General features: G+C 30.0%; 1 protein-coding gene and 1 pseudogene across 2 annotated transcripts; one reads left to right on the top strand and one right to left on the bottom strand.

Moving 5' to 3' along the window:
• Positions 1-291: 291 nt before the first annotated feature.
• On the bottom strand, positions 292-7,091 carry LOC111920174 (11-beta-hydroxysteroid dehydrogenase-like 4A). 2 transcript variants are annotated; one of them, XM_052769611.1, is made up of 6 exons: positions 6,697-7,091; positions 6,406-6,598; positions 3,373-3,455; positions 2,655-2,786; positions 2,444-2,572; positions 292-706 (listed from the first exon to the last, which is right to left on the bottom strand). In XM_052769611.1, exons 1-6 carry the CDS (start codon positions 6,877-6,879, stop codon positions 443-445), a joined length of 984 nt encoding a protein of 327 aa, XP_052625571.1. In that variant the 5' UTR covers positions 6,880-7,091; the 3' UTR covers positions 292-442. The 2 variants fall into 2 exon arrangements, with proteins under 2 accessions (XP_052625571.1, XP_023771540.1); XM_023915772.3 differs by having other exon boundaries at positions 3,373-3,458; positions 6,697-7,089.
• Positions 7,092-9,728: 2,637 nt separating this feature from the next.
• LOC111920192 (DNA mismatch repair protein MLH1-like) lies at positions 9,729-14,812 on the top strand (annotated as a pseudogene).
• The last annotated feature ends 5,701 nt before the right edge of the window (positions 14,813-20,513 follow it).

The raw sequence follows: 20,513 nt of genomic DNA, 5'->3' as shown, positions 1-20,513 counted from the left end.
TGAGTGTTCATACGGTTATTTATTATCGCTACATAGGGACCGGTCTATTTTTGGACCAGCAACTCAACAAGGTTTGAGTACTTTACTAGTTTACTAGGTCAGTAGGTTGTGGGCCAAAGATATAGTGTGATTTGTGACTAACATAACTAAATAAGCACTTTACTAAATTGTGGGTCTAAGCCCTAAGGAATTTGCGTCTTTGGTTGCAAATGCATCCTTTGGAATTGGAAACATAACAATAAATGCAAAATTGACCTATCGTCACATGGAATAAATTATCATGCACGGATATATTCATATATCTAGTTTCCAATATTTTATTTGAAACCAAAACATTATTAGTTAATTATACACTTGGCCTATATGCTATTTTTACGTACGATAAAATAATAAACTTTATAGCCCATTGGCCGGGTGCATTCCACATATATACTAGATGAGTTTAGTCATGTTTAGGATTGGAATTGAGGGATTCAAGTGAACCAATATTGTTGCAAGATTTCCATTTTTGGGATGAAGTCTTCCCACTAGCAATGAGGATTAAGCGTCGGACTATGTTCATTATCTCTGGGAATAGCATCACCCATATGAAGACCGATTGCATCCATGCTGGCTCAGTCAAGTATTCATCTCCACGTCTGGCACTGTTCACAATTGCTTTAGCACAATCTTCTGCTGAGTACCTTGGTATCCACCATAAATTTGACTACCAACAAATAATCAACGTTTCGGTTTAGATGTGCATACTCGAAATGGTTAGACGACTTAAAAAATAACATCGTATTATGGGGTAATCAAAAAAGAAATCGCTTAAAGCTAAAGAAGATGAAAGCATGCATAACAATAAACTTTATAGAATATCAGAAAACTTACGTATCAGTTAAGTTCAACGTGTTCGATCATTAAAAATACCATATTGATACTTTACTAACTACTATTAACATATTTTAACTTTAGTATTTATTAGAAAAATATTAATATTTTTATCATAAGATGATTGTTTTTCAATTTATTATGACTTTAGTCGAGACAAAAGACTTCCGCTAATATAATATCAATAAGAAAGATTTGAGGATTTTAATAAATTTTAACCTTTATTGACAAAATAATATGGGTGGAATTGGTATAAACTATGTACTAGTCATATTGTCTTTAAACCTTATATCATACCGATTATAGTCCGTACAAACATTTTGCTACTATTACATTATCAAGTATAGTTGGTACCACTATGTACCGAGTTTTATGAACAAGAATTTCAATGTTCTTGATCATTATGAAACATGAATTAAGTTTTGTGAATAAGAGTTTTGTAATAGGTGAGGCTTGAAAATTCAATTTTATTAAACTTCTACAATTAGTTTAAAAGTTAAAACAGTGAAGACTAAGATACATGACAACCTAAATTTAAACTTTAAACTTTACTAATACGATAAAATGTTATATATATATATATATATATATATATATATATATATATATATATATATATATATATATATATATATATATATATATATATATATATATATATATATATATATATATATAAATAGTATTGTTTGGTACGGTACTACCATAATATTGAAAATTTTGTATCAGTATCATACATTACTCAATTGGTATGATACTATCAACCATACATGTTAGCTATTTTCGTTGGTAACATGTTGATTGATTTTTCGTGGTACATATTTGCTAGTCCTACAAAATAATGGTCATTTTGATTGACAAAAAATATCACTACAAGTTCTTATGAAGATTTTCAATATGATTATTCCTTAGGGTTTTGAAATTTTACACCGTATGTTCTTATGGCTAACAATTAGAAAATAAGGGTAGTGCTTATGAAATAACCAACTTATCCTTTTATTTTATTTAAAAGAATATACAACATGAGCTTTTTCGAACAAAAATGCACTTAAAAATTGAAAACCCAGCTTTTTTAATCTTAAGCTTTTTATGTAAGCTTGTTAATTAACAAGCTCTAACTAAGATCTTGTTTATTTATTATGTTTAATTAACAAGCTCTAACTAAGATCTTGTTTATTTATTATGTGGGACCCTTACATGTTTAACCAATTAGAACTATACAACTAATAAAAAGCAAAATATAGAAGTTCACCGTTTGTGAGAGATAATAAGCTTTTGTATTTTGAGTTTTTTTTATGAAAAGACTTAAATAAAAACTCCTTATTCTGAATGCTCTAAATGTTTTTGTAATTTTAAAATGTGTGTGAGAGAGAGAGGCCACTCTCCGTCTCTTAATAACATGTTTGTGGTTAAAGCTTAGCTTAACACCCCTAAAATTTTGTTTAATTGCATTATGGATTAGAATTTGATCTACTTCATAAATATAAAAATGGATCATATATCATGTATCATTACTTGGAAACAATTTAATGATTTCACTCAGCACATTAAAAGAAAAATGTTTATTTACCTCATTCAAGACTTCATCACTAGCTAACGGTGTAGTTACCACCCCTGGAGTTACAATTGTTATCCCAATATCTGAAGCAAGCTCGATTCGTAGTGTTTCAAAGAAGCTTTGTTGCGCTACCTTGCTTGCCTAGAGAGCCATTTCTTGATGAGACGATCATTAAATATGTATCAAAGACAAATCATTAAAAAATATCAAGCTTTACACTTACATTATACACGCTTATTCCTGGCATATTAAACCATCCACCGGTAGAACCAATCACGACTATTCTCCCTTTACAATTTCTCAGATGTGGTAGTGCAAAATGTGTGGCATTAACTGATCCCCAAAAGTTCACGTTCTAAAAAGAAAAGAAAATATGTGAAGCCTATTCCTGGCATGTGGTGTTACCTATTTGTTCTTAATTTTGAGTTTCCCGAGTTAGATATGTGTAATTGATTTTCTCTATAAAATCTCTTAAGAATAGTAGAAAGACTCCAACATATATAGAGGTTGATGGACCATGTTTATCCGAATGTGGAACTCCAACACACCCTCTAAGGACAAAGGATGACTTTGTATGTGTTGAGCTCTACCTAGTGTATGAGGTACCAAATGATGACTTTGTATCAAGTTTGATTATGTGAAGTTCTAGATATTCTCTTTAAATAGTCATTATAAAAAAAGATAAACTCTAACATTGAGATGATGATGTTGGTGTTAAGCCCTACCTAGTGTATGGGGTACCAAATGATGATTTTGTATACACTTTGATTATGTGAAGTTCTAGATATTCTCTTTAAATAGTCATTGTAGAAAAGACAAACTCTTAACATATATAGATGTTCATGTATGAGACCGTGTTTAGTCCATGTGGAAATACTCCAGCAACATAAAATAAAATAGAAATGATAAGTACCATGATCAAAGTATGAAATGATAAATACCATGATAGAAGTGTAATTGGTGATGCATCCTTCTTCTTCAAAGAGGCCAATTGTAATGATTCCAGCATTGTTTACAAGACAATCTACTGTTAATTTTCACAATTTGTTAGTAGGTCATGCATATACTCCTACAAATATCATGAAATTTTTTGGCACGAAGAAACACCGATAAATGTAATCCATTTTATATTGGTTGTGGCGTTGTTCTCCCACAAAAACAAAAATTGTATTCAACCAGTACTTATAGATTTATTTATTTGTTTGCATTTTCATTCATAATTTTTCTAGATCTCCTACGTCTTATCATTTATTTTCATAGGAAAATTATTTCAGATAATTATACTTCGTTCATAACTCACACAAACAATCACATAATATTGTTTAAATTCTAGTGTTAAGTTCTTTTAAGAATATGATTTTTAGATCAAATAAAATAGTATGAGATGAGGAAGGTGATAAATTAGGTCATTATTTCTACGAGCATCTTTGGTTCACATACTATCAAGGTTCTAAATAATGTGATGTGTGGGCTTGACGACAAGGTCAAAGTTAAGTTATGACGAACTTTGGCGAGTCATGATGTTTGTCAAGACGTGACTATTTTATGTATATTAAGAAAGATAAACCATATATTTATTGAATTTTATCAAATATATCAAGTTTTTAGAAGTGTTATATTAACATTTAATATAAAAAAGTTATAAAAAAAACTCAATAATTTTAGGCCCGATCTGAAATAACAAAAAACAAAAAAACTCACGCCTTGAAAAAAGATTCGCGTCATAACGTGATAAGACGCGTTTTAACATGCTATTTGGACATTAGGCTTAACAAAATCATCTTGAACGTTTTCGTAACGGCTACAGTGTTACACAACGCCTCGCGTCATGGCGCCTTGAGGGGCGCTATGATGCGCTTTTAGAACCATGCGAGATGCACACAAAAACCGATTTCACTATTCAAAACTTGATCCAATCCGAAACCAGAATGGGTCAAAACGACCAAACCAGATTGGATCGGATTTAAAACCGGATTTTCAATCGGATAGTAATCCTACATTCCAAATCGAATTTGATACCGAATCGTAAACTGGATTTGCTAAAAACCGGATCCAAATCCCCCCCCAAAATCCGCTAAAACCCACTAAAATCGGTTTAAACCGGTTTCAAATCGGATTAGAATCGGATTCGGATTTTGGTTGGAATCGGATCGGATTTTTGATGAGGTAAGCAAAACCGGATCAGATCGGATCGGATTCGAGTTTTATGCACCTCTAATGTCTCCATGCCTACCATATATAAAAAGAATTTGAGAAATTAAATATCCTCCTATCTTTTGATCCTACCAATCCTCCTACCCATTTAAATGATGACATGTGTCATATTATTATCCTAAAATATCATTAAATCTCATTAAATGTTACACATGTCATCATTTCATTGGGTAGGAGGATATGTAGGAACAAAAAGTAGGAGGATATTTAATTTCTCAAAGAATTTATATATAATTTTTGTAAACTATATGTTAAAAAAATGTATAAAATAGCTGGATAAGATTATAACAAAAGATATTTATAGATGTAAAATTATAATTTATTTAAAACCAAAAATTTTATCAATATTTCAATGATTAATAATTATGTAAATAAAAAATAAATTACATTATACTTTTTTCTATTCCAAGATAGAGTGAAAATAAAATATTCATACCTAAAAATGAATATTAACAAAGCTTAAAGAAAGAAAATATTTCTTCACAAATGATCAATTCCATCACATGCGAAATTAAGCAAACATTTCTCTTTTTTTCTCTATTTACTTAGATTTCATCTCTCTTTTTCTAGATGAATCATTTATATAGATAGATCTGGTCAAAATGAAATAAAAGTCTGTGTTTAGTAAGATTTGAAGTATTAGTAGATAATTACCCATTCAGGAATTTTATGTTTTTTTCTTTAACAACAATTATAATATATATATATATATATATATATATATATATATATATATATATATATATATATATATATATATATATATATATATATATATATATATATATATATATATATATATATATATATATATATATATATAGTGATGTGAAACTTTGTCGCTACATGGAGATGCAATATATAGGTTGTTTGAAAGTAAAAACTTCATACTTTTTTGTTATTTGATTATTCACAAGTCAAATAATCATTTTGATACACAATACGTCAAAAGTGATTGTTTAAGCTTAGATTTGTTAAATGGCCTACTTACCCCTTTTAAGTACTTATTTTTAGAGACTTTTACCAATAGTAAGACTTACTTAATAAAAAATTAATATTGATGGAAATTATAAATGACAATATTAACATTCGGTATGTGTATTTATTGTTTGTCACGTTGTATTTTCTTAAGAGTTTTTAGACATAACCATATTCCCATAAAATTAGCTAACTTTTAATTTTGTATTTTAAAATTTCATATTATATTCAAAAAATTTTGCAAAGTATTTATATCATAGTCAATAAATCAGGAAATTATTATTATAAAAAATTAAATTTGAAATGATATTCATATTTTTTTATCTGTGTATACATTTAATCTTTAAATAATATCTTATCAGTAAATATCATTTTGTATTTTATTATTATTTGTCTTTAACTTTTTTAATTGCTTTTATTTAATTATTTTATTTTGTAAACCCGAAAACCACGGATATAACCTAGTATTAATATATAGTAACACTTAAAATACATCCTCTTGCTGCTTCAAAAACGATAAACATCCTACCATTAATTATTTTGTGCATGCAATCGTTTTTACGTTTTTGATTATTACTATTTTATATCATATAATTAATAATTAATTTTGAATAAAAATTTCCTACGTACCACTAAATCTTTTAACATGTTCGTGTTACGCTAAAAAAAGTTGGACATTAGTTACGACAAAATTAATCGTAAGCATACGAACTGGCCGGGCGTGAATTCAATAGAATGCTAATAAACAGAATAAATGCGAAAGGATTTATAGCGAAACTCACATTTACCGAAATGGTTGATTGTTTCATCGACAAATCTCTTGCAATCCTGAAGCTTGGAAACATCGGCCTTGATCACAATTGCCTCCGGCGCTCCCAGCTCCTTGGCTTTCCCGGCAACCGTCGCAAGCAGTTCCTCTCTTCTCGCAACCAACGCTAGACTCGCTCCATGTTTTGCATACTCATACGCCAAATGCTTCAATAGTCATGTAATCAGTCAAACCTATCGTCAGTTCCTATATTTACGCACGTATTCTGAAAGGAAAAAAAAAGTCATATGTAGAGATAGGTTACCTCGCCGATACCAGATGAAGCACCTGTAATAAGCACCACTTTCCCGGCGAGTTTTTCTCGGAGTACAGATCTGATACAAAACCTCAAGATGCGGAACAATGAAAGTATCGGCAAGACGAAGATGCATGAGATGACCGATAGAATACCAGAAACGATGATTAGGAATTTGTGTATTAGATCCATCACTTTTCACCAAAAGGTCGTCGTACTTTTTAGATTATAATCGACGAGAGGATTTTTCAAAATGCTAAAGAATGTTGATTGTAAACAACAAGCAAACTACGTACCAATCACCGCATCAAGCCGGAGATGTCGACAAAGATAGGAGACCAAGGATTTGTATCATTTCATAACTGGAAAACTAGTTTTCTTATACGTAGAAGTTATTTTTAGAGTTTGTGAGCCTATTAATATATAGGCAGCGTAGCCATAGATCCAGGACCTTAAGCGAGCATACTTTAGATATGTATTATGATAACATTCTTCTATGATTACATGTATTATGTATGTGATGTGATAATAAAGTATTTTAAAATAATAATATATGTTTTACATATATAATCATTACAAAGTCCTTAAATATCCGCTTATGATACAATACAACAAAAAAAAATTATTACCCATAGTTGAAAATATCAACACTTAGTGGCATCAATTGCATGGACAAAATGTGTTAAAGATCAAAATGTCATCGCTAGGCGGAATGGAGCGAGGACCATCGCTGTAGATCCATGTGTGACAATCGTTTTCGTAGACATCATTGCGATGATATGCCGACGCAATAGGTCATAATCGTAAGTGTTTCCCGGTTATTTAAAAAAATCAGTAAATATTGATTTGTTTGTAGTTATTCCAGAAATATATATGTAGAACACTACAAAATAATGAAATAACAATCATTCAAAGTGTAATATGAGTCACTCAAAGTTTAATACAATTGTTTGTTAAGACCCCAATCTTATCATAAGATATTACGATTTTAACAGCATGCAAGAGAAAAACGATCCTGATCATACTAAGATCTATGCAAAACAAGATTTATAATGAGATTTTTGGATTTCGGGCCGATTAGGATCTTAAGATCATAACATAGTCTAATCCCATATTTTAATCTTATTATATAGTCAAACCATAAAAAATCATAAATACAACTTAAACTCGAACCTCAAATGTTAGAAGACGTAAAAGCGTTAATCTGGAATTAGACATACCATCATGGCACTCATGCTATGATATGTGGTCACAAATCAACAAAAACTTTGCCTTGTTTGCTAAACTTAATAGTGGTGATATTTTAAAATATGTTGGTCAAAAAGCTTAATTATGCAACATTGTCGGTTGTTTGATCATGGTGAGTTTTCTATTGTCGTTAATATGCAGGGGACACGACTTATCAGGGTAATTATTCTTGTCGTTTTGTTTATATTTATATAACTTTTTTTTCTACGCATTATACCATTTAACTTGTTATTTGTGTTCATATATTATCATTGTCACCGGCTATCTCAGGTAATAATGATAACATGTACATATATTTAACAAGTTAAATTGTCAAATGTATACAAAAAAAATGCCTACATTTGAATAAAACAAAACGTTAATTAACCTGATAAGTCATTTTCTTCAATTTTAATAACGATTTTATTTTTAATATTTGTTTGTATTATTTTTTTCAAACGTTATTTTTAAAATATCCATAATGTCTTAAATATTAATTAAATATCGATCAATTCTAAACTTTACTTTTTAATTAATAAATATGTTTTTGTTTTGTGAAATATTTTATATTGCCTCTTATATTTTTCTTTTTTTGTTTTTAAGTATATATAATATTTTTAAAGTAAACAATATCTAACAATAAAATTAAATATGTAACAATAACTATGGAGGGTCTTTAAAAAAATATAAAAAGAAGATATTACATAGAAAATAAAAAAAACAAAAAAAATCAATATAATGTAAATGTTTTAAAATTATTACAACTTTTTAATATTTTTTAGTTAGAAGTTTATAAAATTTAAACTTTTTTAATACAGCATTTTAAACCAATATTTAATGAAAGTATTTTAAAATATTATAAAAAAATTAAATTGTCAATTGTGAAACACATTAAAAATGTTGTAAAAGAAAATTCATAAATAATAGTATGAAAAAAAGAGTTAAAAACTTGTAAGAAATTTTTTTAACATTTATAAAATATTTGGCTTAAAAACACTTATATTAAAAATATATGAAAATATAGAAAAAGTTTTTAAAAAATTATAAGCAAAGTTTAAAACATTGTATTAGAAAAACTTACAGGAAAAAAATATAATAAAAATGTTGTAAGAACTTATAAAAGGTCTTAACAAATTTGAAAAAAAAAAGTTGTTCACCTTTAGGAAATGCTTTTTACATATTTGAAAATTTAACTTGTTAAATGTTGTCACATATTACAGCAGTGACAATTGTAATATGTGAACACATTTAACAAGTTAAATGGTCAAATATATACAAAAAAAATTGTCTAAACATGAGCATGACGAAAAGATAATTAACCTATCAATTCATTTTTCCTAATATTCAAGTACAATTGTGATTCCATTCCATTACAAAAGCATAGTAACTGAGGAGATGAAAATTAAAATAGTTTATTTATTTATTTATTTATTATAGATGGTTACAACAAGTGATTGGACGATGGTAGTTTGTGGCTAACAACATTGAAACGAATAGAAAAATGGTGCTTGCGGGTATCGTTTGACTGTCTAGACGTCTAGTAGAGTTATATATATATATATATATATATATATATATATATATATATATATATATATATATATATATATATATATATATATAGAGAGAGAGAGAGAGAGAGAGAGAGCAAGAATCCTTTGTGAACTCAAAGTTTCCGAGAACCCGATAACCAAACCAGGGCCGTTAGATCAAAATAATAAAATGCTAGGATCATTTGTTGCATTTTTGTAAATACTTGGGAAAAAAAACAACATGAGGGCATGATAATTAAATGATTCAGGGGCATTTTAGTGATGAATTACCCTGAATCAGGTAAACCCTGTCCATCTCTCTCTCTCTCTCTCTCTCTCTCTCTAATCCCAACTCCTACCGTCACATCGCCTCCAAAGACGGCCCTTCGCTCATGTTCTTCGTCATCATCGTTATCTTTGGTCGCCGTTGATTTGGCAATTGGAATCGATTTCTCGCATGGATCTCATGAGTATCATCAGGACACACTTGATAATCTCCAAACTGCCATGGATAACACCGGTATTCTCTGTGCAGTTATGCTCAATACCAAAGTAAGTCGTCTCTATTCTCTACTAGATCTCCACTAATCGATTGATAGTTTGCAATTTGTTTTTTTGCATCATCTACACATCAATGTCTAATTCTTCTAAGTGTTTATGCATCTGATATGGATCTAATTTTGACTTATGTGGTAAAATTGACTACTTTTAATATTGATTCTATCACTAAATGGTGTTCAAAAGTATAATCTAGTTCCCAATTATGTTGGGAGGTTGACTTTTTCATTATCGTTTGATACTATGGTTTGTTGATCTCATCTAATTAGAACTATAAGCTCGTCCTTATTGGTCATGGCTATGCCATTTGTTTTCCATTCTGCCATTGCACCGGTTTTTGTTATGATAAAAACTAATTTATCAGTCAACAATCTCTCTCGCACTCGTGTTCTTCATCGATTATCTCTTCTCTACTCGCCTCCCTCCGCACATTAACAATCAGAAAACCTAATTGCTAGATTTAAAGGAAGTCGGTAATCTGATTTATTGCCATAAACCTGCAACTGTATGGCTATGGGATACCCGCTTCTCATCTAAACTCATTTATTTCCAGATCCACCTCAGGTTTTGCCATTACTTATCTAATTTATTTCTATAGAACACTATAATCTCACCTGTTGTGTACAGATTTATTTCAAGTTTTGGGTTTCATTATAATCTGATTTAATTGACATGCATTAGCCTGAAAATAATGTTCCTGTGTTAATGTACCAAATTTTAACAGGCAGTGGATTGCTTGCCTATGAGTTCAGTAGCTACAAACAAAGCTTCTTTTGTAAATACATCAACTTCTAGTATGAAACTATGCAAGTGAAGTGATGCTCTTTCTTTTGCTTTCACTTGAAATATCTCTTCATGTTCTAACTTGTTTTCTTATATTCTCAAGGGTCACAAAAAATACCTATAAATAAGATGGTACAGACAGATTCAAAGGATCCTTCTGGGAGGATGCATGCTTATTTGCAAGCTAAGCCTTCTAGACACCATGAAAGTAATTTTGGTTTGAATTCTTTGAGGTAGGAATAGGATCTCTCTCTATATTTCCATATAAACAACCGGTAACACTCCTCATGAAGTTGGACCATAGTATTCATGCCCTACTACTTGTTACAATCAAAGGTGTCTGCAATGCAGGTCTTCCATCAGACAGAGAAGGAATCCTAAGGAAACTGCTGATCTTACAAGTGTTCAGAAACTTATTGATGAATTTGAATGTGGTTGTCACTCTAGTACCCTTCATCACCACATTCATTATGAACAATATATGCATAATCTTCTTGTGTTGTTGATGTCTGATCACTGATGTGGTTCTTTATGTTAGGTCTTTTGGACAGTGTAAGGAACTGCACATATGTTGGTATGGCTGATGATGATTTTGCTCTCCTTCAGCATAATACTCATCTATATCTTGCCAATGTTGTAAATTTGAGGTAATATACTACATACTACCTCTCCTTTCTGATCTGTTCCAACTAATTACTTGATATATATATATATATATATATATATATATATATATATATATATATATATAGTTAGCTTTGCAGAGTTCCTATAGGTTGGGCACTAAATTCCTTTTTTTCTTTTTGTAGCAAAGAGCTCATGTATCAACTGGTTCTGCAAGGATTTGGTTACCTCAATGCAATACAGTTAAGTGAGCCTGCTCCATTGCAAGAACTAATCATGCCGGCACTAACTGAAGAAGATCCAAATTCACAAGGCGTTGAGAATGATGACTTAAAAGGAAAGATTTCTCAAGTAAGTCTTTTAGTGGATCATGATTACCTGTATATAGATGAATGCTAAGCTACTAATGTTGAGTCTCTGGTTTTAGCATCACTATCATCATTTAATTACATATGTATACAGATGAATGCTAAGCTACAAAGAGAGAAATATGAATTGCTGGATGAATATTTTGGCATTCATGTGGATCCACAAGCCAATTTGTCAAGGCTTCTATGACATCTCTATTTTCACGGCCAGAAAAGACCGATTTTGTTTATGCTTTATGAAAATCTGAGTACCTCTTTTAATAAAAATGTTGCGGAATTTGTTCCCAGTAAAACATGATAAATACGTTATCAAAGCATTTCCGAAGAAAAGTATTTTTATTCATTTTAAAACATTTGGGTTGTCATCGTCAATACAGAAACATAAGCATAAACAGAACTTACATTCATTATCACTAGTGATTTATATCTCCTTCATATCTTAGTGTAATGTGACTTCATAACAACACCTGTGATATAAATAAATTGAGTGGGTCAGGTTGGGAAACCTGGTGAGTACATAGGGTTTTCAACCCACAATAATATAATTATTATGTTTAAACAATTAAGCAATCAACCCAATTACCCATCCCCATTATATTATTTATTCTTAAGGATCTACCCTAAGAATCAGCTATTCCTCGTTCATTTATTCCTAAGGATCATCCTAAGGAATCGGCACGAAGTCCATCGTTGCCACGGTTTACACAACAGGCACTAAGTCTGCATAGTCGCCAGGGGTTAGGCATCAAGTCTGCATGATCGCCAAGGTTTACACAACGGGCACTAAGTCTACATAGTCGCCAGGGTTTAGGCATCAAGTCTGCATGATCGCCAATGTTTAGGCACCAAGTATGCATGGTCGCCAAGGTTTAGAGTACACCGGGTGAACACAACGTTCACAACACCTACAAGTTGTGAGCCTGCTAGTGTTCCACTGGACTGTCTAGAATAGTCCATGGTTGTCATCCATACTCTGCTGAATGACGGGGCCATCGTTTGGGAAAAGGCTTCACACATCGTCCACCTTTCACCCTCACCTTGTGGTCTATAACACCTCTCAACTCATCATCAAAATCATGTTCCATCTATTACATCTATCCATGCTTTACCCCAACATTATCGTAGATATAAAATACATATACAGTTTAAATCATTTAAAACATGTATAAAATCGACCTGAGAAGGTGGTGACTCGGTACTCGGACAACGCTTTGTTTACTTTAAAATAATTTTCTTTGACGAAACCTAGTATTATTACCACTACATTTTAGTCTAATATTTACCGTGACTAATTATTAGTCTTATTATTATTATTATCATATAAGCGTTTAAACAATACTTTCCAACCACTATGTACAGACAGGGGCCAGACATAAAACACCGGAGGGCATGACCATTTTGGCTTATAGCACTTCTGAAATCCAACAACCCTATGCGGCCCTTTAAACCAGATTCCCCGTACCGCGAGTAGTTAAAAAGATATTATAACGACACTTATATAATAGCTTAAATATTTATTATAAGTTGATAATAACAATACTAATTTTTAAATATAAGGTATATTAAAATAGGGTAAGCATAACTTACTTACAATGAGGTTTTAGCTAGGAGTCGGGCTCTACAGGGGCAGAACTTCGTCGCTAAATCTTTCTAAGAAAGATTTGTGCAGTGCTTCGGCGCTCACCTTACTATACTAAAACTACAGAAAGAGAAGTCGAATCACGAGGGACCGAAATGTTCGGGGGGATAAGGAGAGAAAGACTCTTGAATCAAGAGAACGGTGCAAGAAATATGAGAGTCCAAGGCTCTTATTTATACTAATTGAATTTTCAAAAACTACCCTCCATAATTACTTAATGACCTTTTAGTTATATAAACAACTAAACACCCCTCTATAATACTATTTTAAATAGATTTAATGATATTTGTAATAAACTAATGTCGAAAGAACTCAACATTAGTCTTATAATGACTGCATCGTCGATACCTTTCTAATGATATATACATATGTATATATATGTGTACGTATATATGATTTATACTTTATTTTAATACGTAAATATACTATTATAATTTGTAACTCGTTCATACGAACTCCGTTTTTGACGTTATTTATATCCACGCGTAGGTGGATACGTACTCTACAACTTTCGTTTAGACTCTATCGGCTAATTTTGACTTTATTTTTAAAGTTATATTTTTAACAGGTCGGGACATGATTGGTCCGTTAAAATCTCATAACTTCTTCATCCAATGTCCATTTTTGTCTGTCTTTTTATCGTTACTCTAATAATAATGAGATCTTTGATTCTCGTTTAGGTTGTGTCGGCTAAAAACCGCTCGATCTAATACTCGAACTTCGGGTTGTACACCGCTACGCCGAAACTTCGAAAAATCATAACTTCCTCATACGAAGTCAGATTTGGGCGTTCTTTTTAGGGACGTTCTCAGGTTAACATATTATACGACTTTTATTTAGATTACTAAGGCTAAAATTCGCTCTATCATAAATTCACTATTTACGTCTTCATGGTGTCGTGCCGGTTCCGTCGCTAAACTTCGATGGGTTATAACTTCTTCGTTATAACTCGGATTTCGGCGCTATTTATATGTACGGAACCCTTGAGACATATTCTACAACTTGGTTAAGATTATTTATTCTAAATAATCTTTTGTCAAAAAGTCGTTTTCGACCCCTATTATCTCTAAATTGATTATCTTGGATCTACGGGCGTTACAGCTTCGTGTCATACTTGACCAATACACACCTGGCATGGACCGTGTTCCAGAATTTCTTCTTTGTCTGGGAAAGGATGTAAGCTAGACACCAAAATGTATATAATACAATTATGCACAAATATAAATACATAATTATATCTTGTTTAGGTGACATGGAATGATGAGAAAGTTTGCTTTTAAACAATTGTTGCTGCTCTTGGAAACTTTTATGCTATGCATCCACCTCAATTGCCAAATCCATGAGGTGAAGGAGTTTCGATTTTTATAAAAGACAAGGGAAAGGAAACATTTTAGGAGGATTGTTTTTTTTTTTTTTTTTGCACTCTAAGTTCCTTTAACTAGTTTGATCTGTGTACATTACATCCATTTTTGAGTTAAAAGACCTTAGAAGGGATATTTGAGAAAATGCAACTACAAAACTAAATACCCCTCAACCTTTCCCATTCAAGGTCCATCTCCCTCGTTTTAGTGGAAGTAAGGATTTCACAGGGGGTTTTTTGGCACAAATGCAAAAGATAGGGATATATTTTAGAAAAGGACATTTTTTGTATTGTTGCGTTGTACTTTCAAAAAAATTCAGTTTTAAAATACCAAAAGTAATCGATATATTTGAAACTTTGTGTAGAACAATATAATGCGGTTTCTAAAAAAAAATATTAATGCTAGAAAATATTGGTGCTTTATTTTTGAGTTTGAAAAAGAACAGGTTACACTTCAAAGAGCTTTTGTTATGAATTTTTCAGATGGAAACTCTTATGTATATTAAATCAACTATGCTTTTATGGAAGAACAGTTTCAAACCATCAACTACTACTCCGTTCTCTGGAAGAATGCAAGTTTTCAACAAATTTAACATCTATTAGTGGTGCTTTATTTTTGAGTTTGAAAAAGAATATGTCCTATTTTTCTAAATGGATCTCTATTATTTATGTGTTGGCAGTGATGAACTTAATGTGAATCATAAATATACTAATGCATATCCGATTCATATAAAAGTATAGTGTGGTGGTTAATCTGGTTCTCATAGTGGGCATATATATGTTTTTATTGGTATGATCTAGTTAATTAGTTGTTATGATTGGCTAATCTGGTTCTGAATTCTGTGTGATATTATGAAGAACTTAGATCTGTTAAGTACTAACTCTTGTTCGATAATGTTTTCACCTTTTTTAGGTTGAGTGGTCTGGATGCCATTAGTCTTGGAAATGAAGTAGAAGATGGACTTATTGTTGTTGATCCTAACCTTTCATCTTTAGTTTTATGTGGTAAAGAGTTTTGTGATGCAAATGGTATAAAAAAAAACAATCACAAGTGAATGACATATGAATTACATGTGATTCACATGTAATTAACATTTGAATTACATGTGATTCACATGTAAATCACATATTACTTACATGTGATTCACATGTAATTCACATATGAATTACGTGCGATTCACATGTAAATCACAAGTGAAAGACATATGAATTACAAGTGAATCACATATGAATTACATGTAATTCACATATAAATTACACGTGATTCCCATGTAAATCACAAGTGAATCACATATGAATTACATGTGATTCACATATGAATTACATGTGATTCACATGTAAATCATAAGTGAATCGCATATGAATTACAAGTAATTCACATATGACATGTAATTCACATATGATTCACTTGTGATTCACATGTAAATCACAAATGAATCACTTATGAATTACATGTGATTCACATGTAAATCACAAGTGAATTACATATGACTTACATGTGATTCATATGTAATTTACATATTAATCACATTTAATTCACAAGTGATTCACATATAAATTACATGTGATTCACATGTAATTACATATGAGTTACATGTGATTCATATGTAATTTACATATGAATCACATGTAATTCGCAAGTAAATCATAAGTGATTCACATACGAATTACATGTGATTTATATATGATGTCATATGTAAATGTGATTCATATGTGAATTACATGTGATTCATATGTTGATCACATGAAAATCACACATGTATTTTTGTAAGTGTTTTTGCATCAATCAATTTTTTTTTGTAGAATTGGAAGAAATTTTGGTTAATATTGAAGAGGTAAAAAATGATAAATTGAAGAAAATAAGGAAATATTGACACGAATACATGAAAACACTTTGAAATTTGTAGCATTTTTTATTTTTTATATTTTATTTTGTATCGAATAAAATACTTGTGCTATTATGTTTATAGATTAATTAATAAAAATGAAATTTTTTTATGATTTACTTACGAATATTATAGTTTCAGAAATATGAATATATGCACCTAAAACTTTGATTTTTATTGTTAAAAAAACAAGAGTATATTTTTTAAATGCTCTAGTTCTTTTTTTAGTTTATTGATTTTTAAAAATTTACTTTTAAAAAAAATACAGTTTTTTTGAAAAAATATAGTTTTTTTTTAATTACAGATTTTTTTTTGAAAAAAATGCAGCTTTCTTTAAAAAACTTGCAGTTTTATTGAGAAAAATTATAATTTTTTATTTACAAATGCAGTTTCTTTAAAAAAAAATTGTTGTTTTTTTTAAATGCAGTTTTCTTTAAAAATATTGCAATTTTTTTGATAAAATTACAGTTTTTTTGAAAAAAAAATACGGTTTTTTTAAAAAGAAAAATGCAGTTTTTTGAAAAAAAATAGTTTTTCAATTTTTTTTCATAAATTCATGTTTTCTATAAACAATTAAAAAATCTGCACTTTTCTAAAAAAAAATCGAAAAATTCAATTTTAAAAAAAATCCAAAATTTGATTTATTATGTAACTTTTTAAACATTTATATTAATATGATCAATAACACAAAAAATGAAACATTAAATGAGATTGGTAAGATGACGATCATGTCGTTAATGAATTAATTTTGATCCAACGTTCCACTTTTAGTTATCAAGTTCTCGGAAAATTATGAGTTCTCAACCGATCTCACCCATATATATATATATATATATATATATATATATATATGTGTGTGTGTGTGTGTGTGTGTGTGCTTAGGTTATTGTATTCTAACTAATTATTGTGTGAATGTAAGGATGAATATGGACCAATCATTTTAGTTATTTTAGAAAAATGATTTACCTATATTATTAAATTAAAGAAAAATAGAATAATGCCATTTAATTAAAAGAAGAGTAATATTTTACATTTGCATTGCCTTAAAATTAGGAAACACAAATTTAAAAATGGAAAATTTCGGATTTTAATGGATATTTGATTATCCTAATTTTGAATTTTGATTTTTTTTATTAATTCAGTTTAAATAATTCTAACATAATTTTTAATCAAATCCGGTTTTATTCTATCAGAATGACATTCTTTTTATTATGATATTCTATGAAAATGCAAGCTATAAACTCATAAAGAGCCTTCCTTCTCAAAGAGTAATTTTTTTAGATACAAGTTAAATTTTTTCTATCATATTCTTAAAATATAAAAAAAAAATTATAATTTATTCTGTGATATTAAAACACCCACTAATAAAAAATCAAACATAATTTTTGGATAATTCTATCAGAATATACTATGACATATAGTCTTATCATTCTATTTTAGATTATTCTACTAGAATATAATGATGAATAGTGTTTTCTTTCGTAACCGTTGTTCATCTTCATTACATACACCATCATCCAATCTTTATGTCCTTGATCACCATGTTCCCTTCACACATTCTATGAGAATAACTGAAATAAAATCAAACTATGTAATAATAACAGTCTGTCAGAATGCTTTTATATGATAAATAATAAAACAAACTTTAGTAATTATAATAGAATGGATACCACATGGTCAGATATAATCACGTCCTCATGTTGTGTTCTTGAGTTGGAAGTGTGAACCAACAGATTTCTGTAAAGGAATCCATGTCATTTGCATACAGAATATCATTTTTATAATATATATATATATATATATATATATATATATATATATATATATATATATATATATATATATATATATATATATATATATATATATATATATAAGGGAAATGGTAAAGCCAAGACCTTTTATAAGATCCAATTAGCAGAATATATTGCTTTGTTTTAACATGTATAAATCGGACCATATGCATGAGAAAGTACCACATAAACTTTTCTGTAAACCCTTTACTATATTATTAATCATTCAAAACCAAGTAGATTAATAAACAATGAGGATTATTCAACTAACTACAACCTCAATTACCAACTCAGGACAATGTCTCTAGAAATCATCTTAAAAAGCATTTTCCACAGATTAATGGAAAAGTGGGTATGTTGCTGGTAACCTGAAGCATAAATTGAAGATTAATGGAGTAGGAAAGAATAATTAGGGGTGACATTTAAAACCGGACCGAAACCGTTAGAACCGGAATATAAAGAACTGGTTTCGGTTCTGGGTTTAAAAGTTAGCTTTATTCGGCTTCCAGGTAATCCAGGTTTGGGTCCATCGGGTCCGGATGAACCGGGTCTAAGAATCGAAATCGATGTTACGAACCGGAACTGGTTTCTATGAAACGTTTAAAACATGCATATCTCATTTGTTTTAACTTGGATTGACATATTGTTTTTTCCAACGTGTAGTTTAGAGTTTACACATGATTTTAGACTATAAATTCATTTTTAGTTTTATATTCATTGATTTACAGTCCCCCAAAGTCGAGATATCAAAGATGGAAGTTTTTAGTTTTTCAGGGTTTTTTTTTGTATTCTGTGAAAGTCTTAAAACATGTACATCTATTTCGTTTGAAGTCTTATTGACATACAGTTTTTTCCAACCTGTAATTTAGAGTTTTTACATGATTTTAGACTATAATTTTGTCATTTTTGGTTTAATATTCAATGACTTACAGTCCCCCGAAGTCAGGTTATCAAAGCTGAAAATTTTCAACTTTTTAGCTATTTGTTTTTGTACTTTGTATTTTGTGAAAATGTTAATACATGTATTTCTCATTCGTTTAAAGTCGGATAGACATGCGGTTTTTTTCGGAATGTAGTTTAGAGTTTGTACATGATTTTAGACTATAATTTTGTCAATTTTGGTTTCATATTAAATGACTTATAGTCTCCCGAAGTCGGGATATCAATATGAAAATTTTTAAAGTTCAACCACTAAGTAATAAGTAATTGCCAAAAAATTCCGGTTTTTTTGGGTTTTCCGGTTCTAAATCCACTTTATCATGTTTCAACTTACCCACTTAGATGTTTCCTTCTTTGTATGAAGAAATGAAACCGAATACAAATACATGCCTGGAAAAAAAAATCAAAAAACTCAATAATCAGTTTAATTTTTATATCCATACATGGACCTTGACCTCTAAAACACTAATAATCTAATTCACAAACTTGATAAAGATTTTAATTAAGATGAATAACACCTATTGAATCAAAAATACAATTTGTCATCAAATTTTTAATCAAAAATACATTTTGTCATCAAATTTTTAATCAAATATAACTTTGAATCAAATATCATTCAGAATAAAACATGAAAAGACCGAGAGAGGGAAATAGAGGGGTTACCTTGTAGCGCCCGAAGATTCAAGTTAGTCAATTTAGAAACGATAAGCATCAAAAAATGACTTTTTGATGGAAGATTATTTATAATAAATAATCCTAACTAAGTTTTAGTATGTGTCACAAGGTTTCCGTACATATAAAAAACATCAAAATCCGAGTTATAACGAAGAAGTTATGACTTGTCGAAATTTCGCGACAAAACCGACACCACGTCGGGAATCATAAAAAGTGAGTTTACAATAAAGTACTTTTTAGCCTTAGAGATCTACATAAAAGTTGTAGAGTACGTCTCAACCTACGCGTGAATATAAAGAACATAAAAAACGGAGCTCGTATGCAAAAGTTATGGCCTTCCGAAGATGTAGTTGTCTGAGAGCAAGACACGTGTCAGAAACACTATTATGACTGGACTCACGATGTGAGCATGATTTCTCACGACGTGAGGATTCAAACGGAA

Source organism: Lactuca sativa, chromosome 1, assembly GCF_002870075.4.
Source record: "Lactuca sativa cultivar Salinas chromosome 1, Lsat_Salinas_v11, whole genome shotgun sequence".
Classification (NCBI taxonomy): domain Eukaryota; kingdom Viridiplantae; phylum Streptophyta; class Magnoliopsida; order Asterales; family Asteraceae; genus Lactuca; species Lactuca sativa.
Note: the sequence above shows the minus strand (reverse complement) of the source record. Positions and strands in the feature narration are given on the sequence as shown.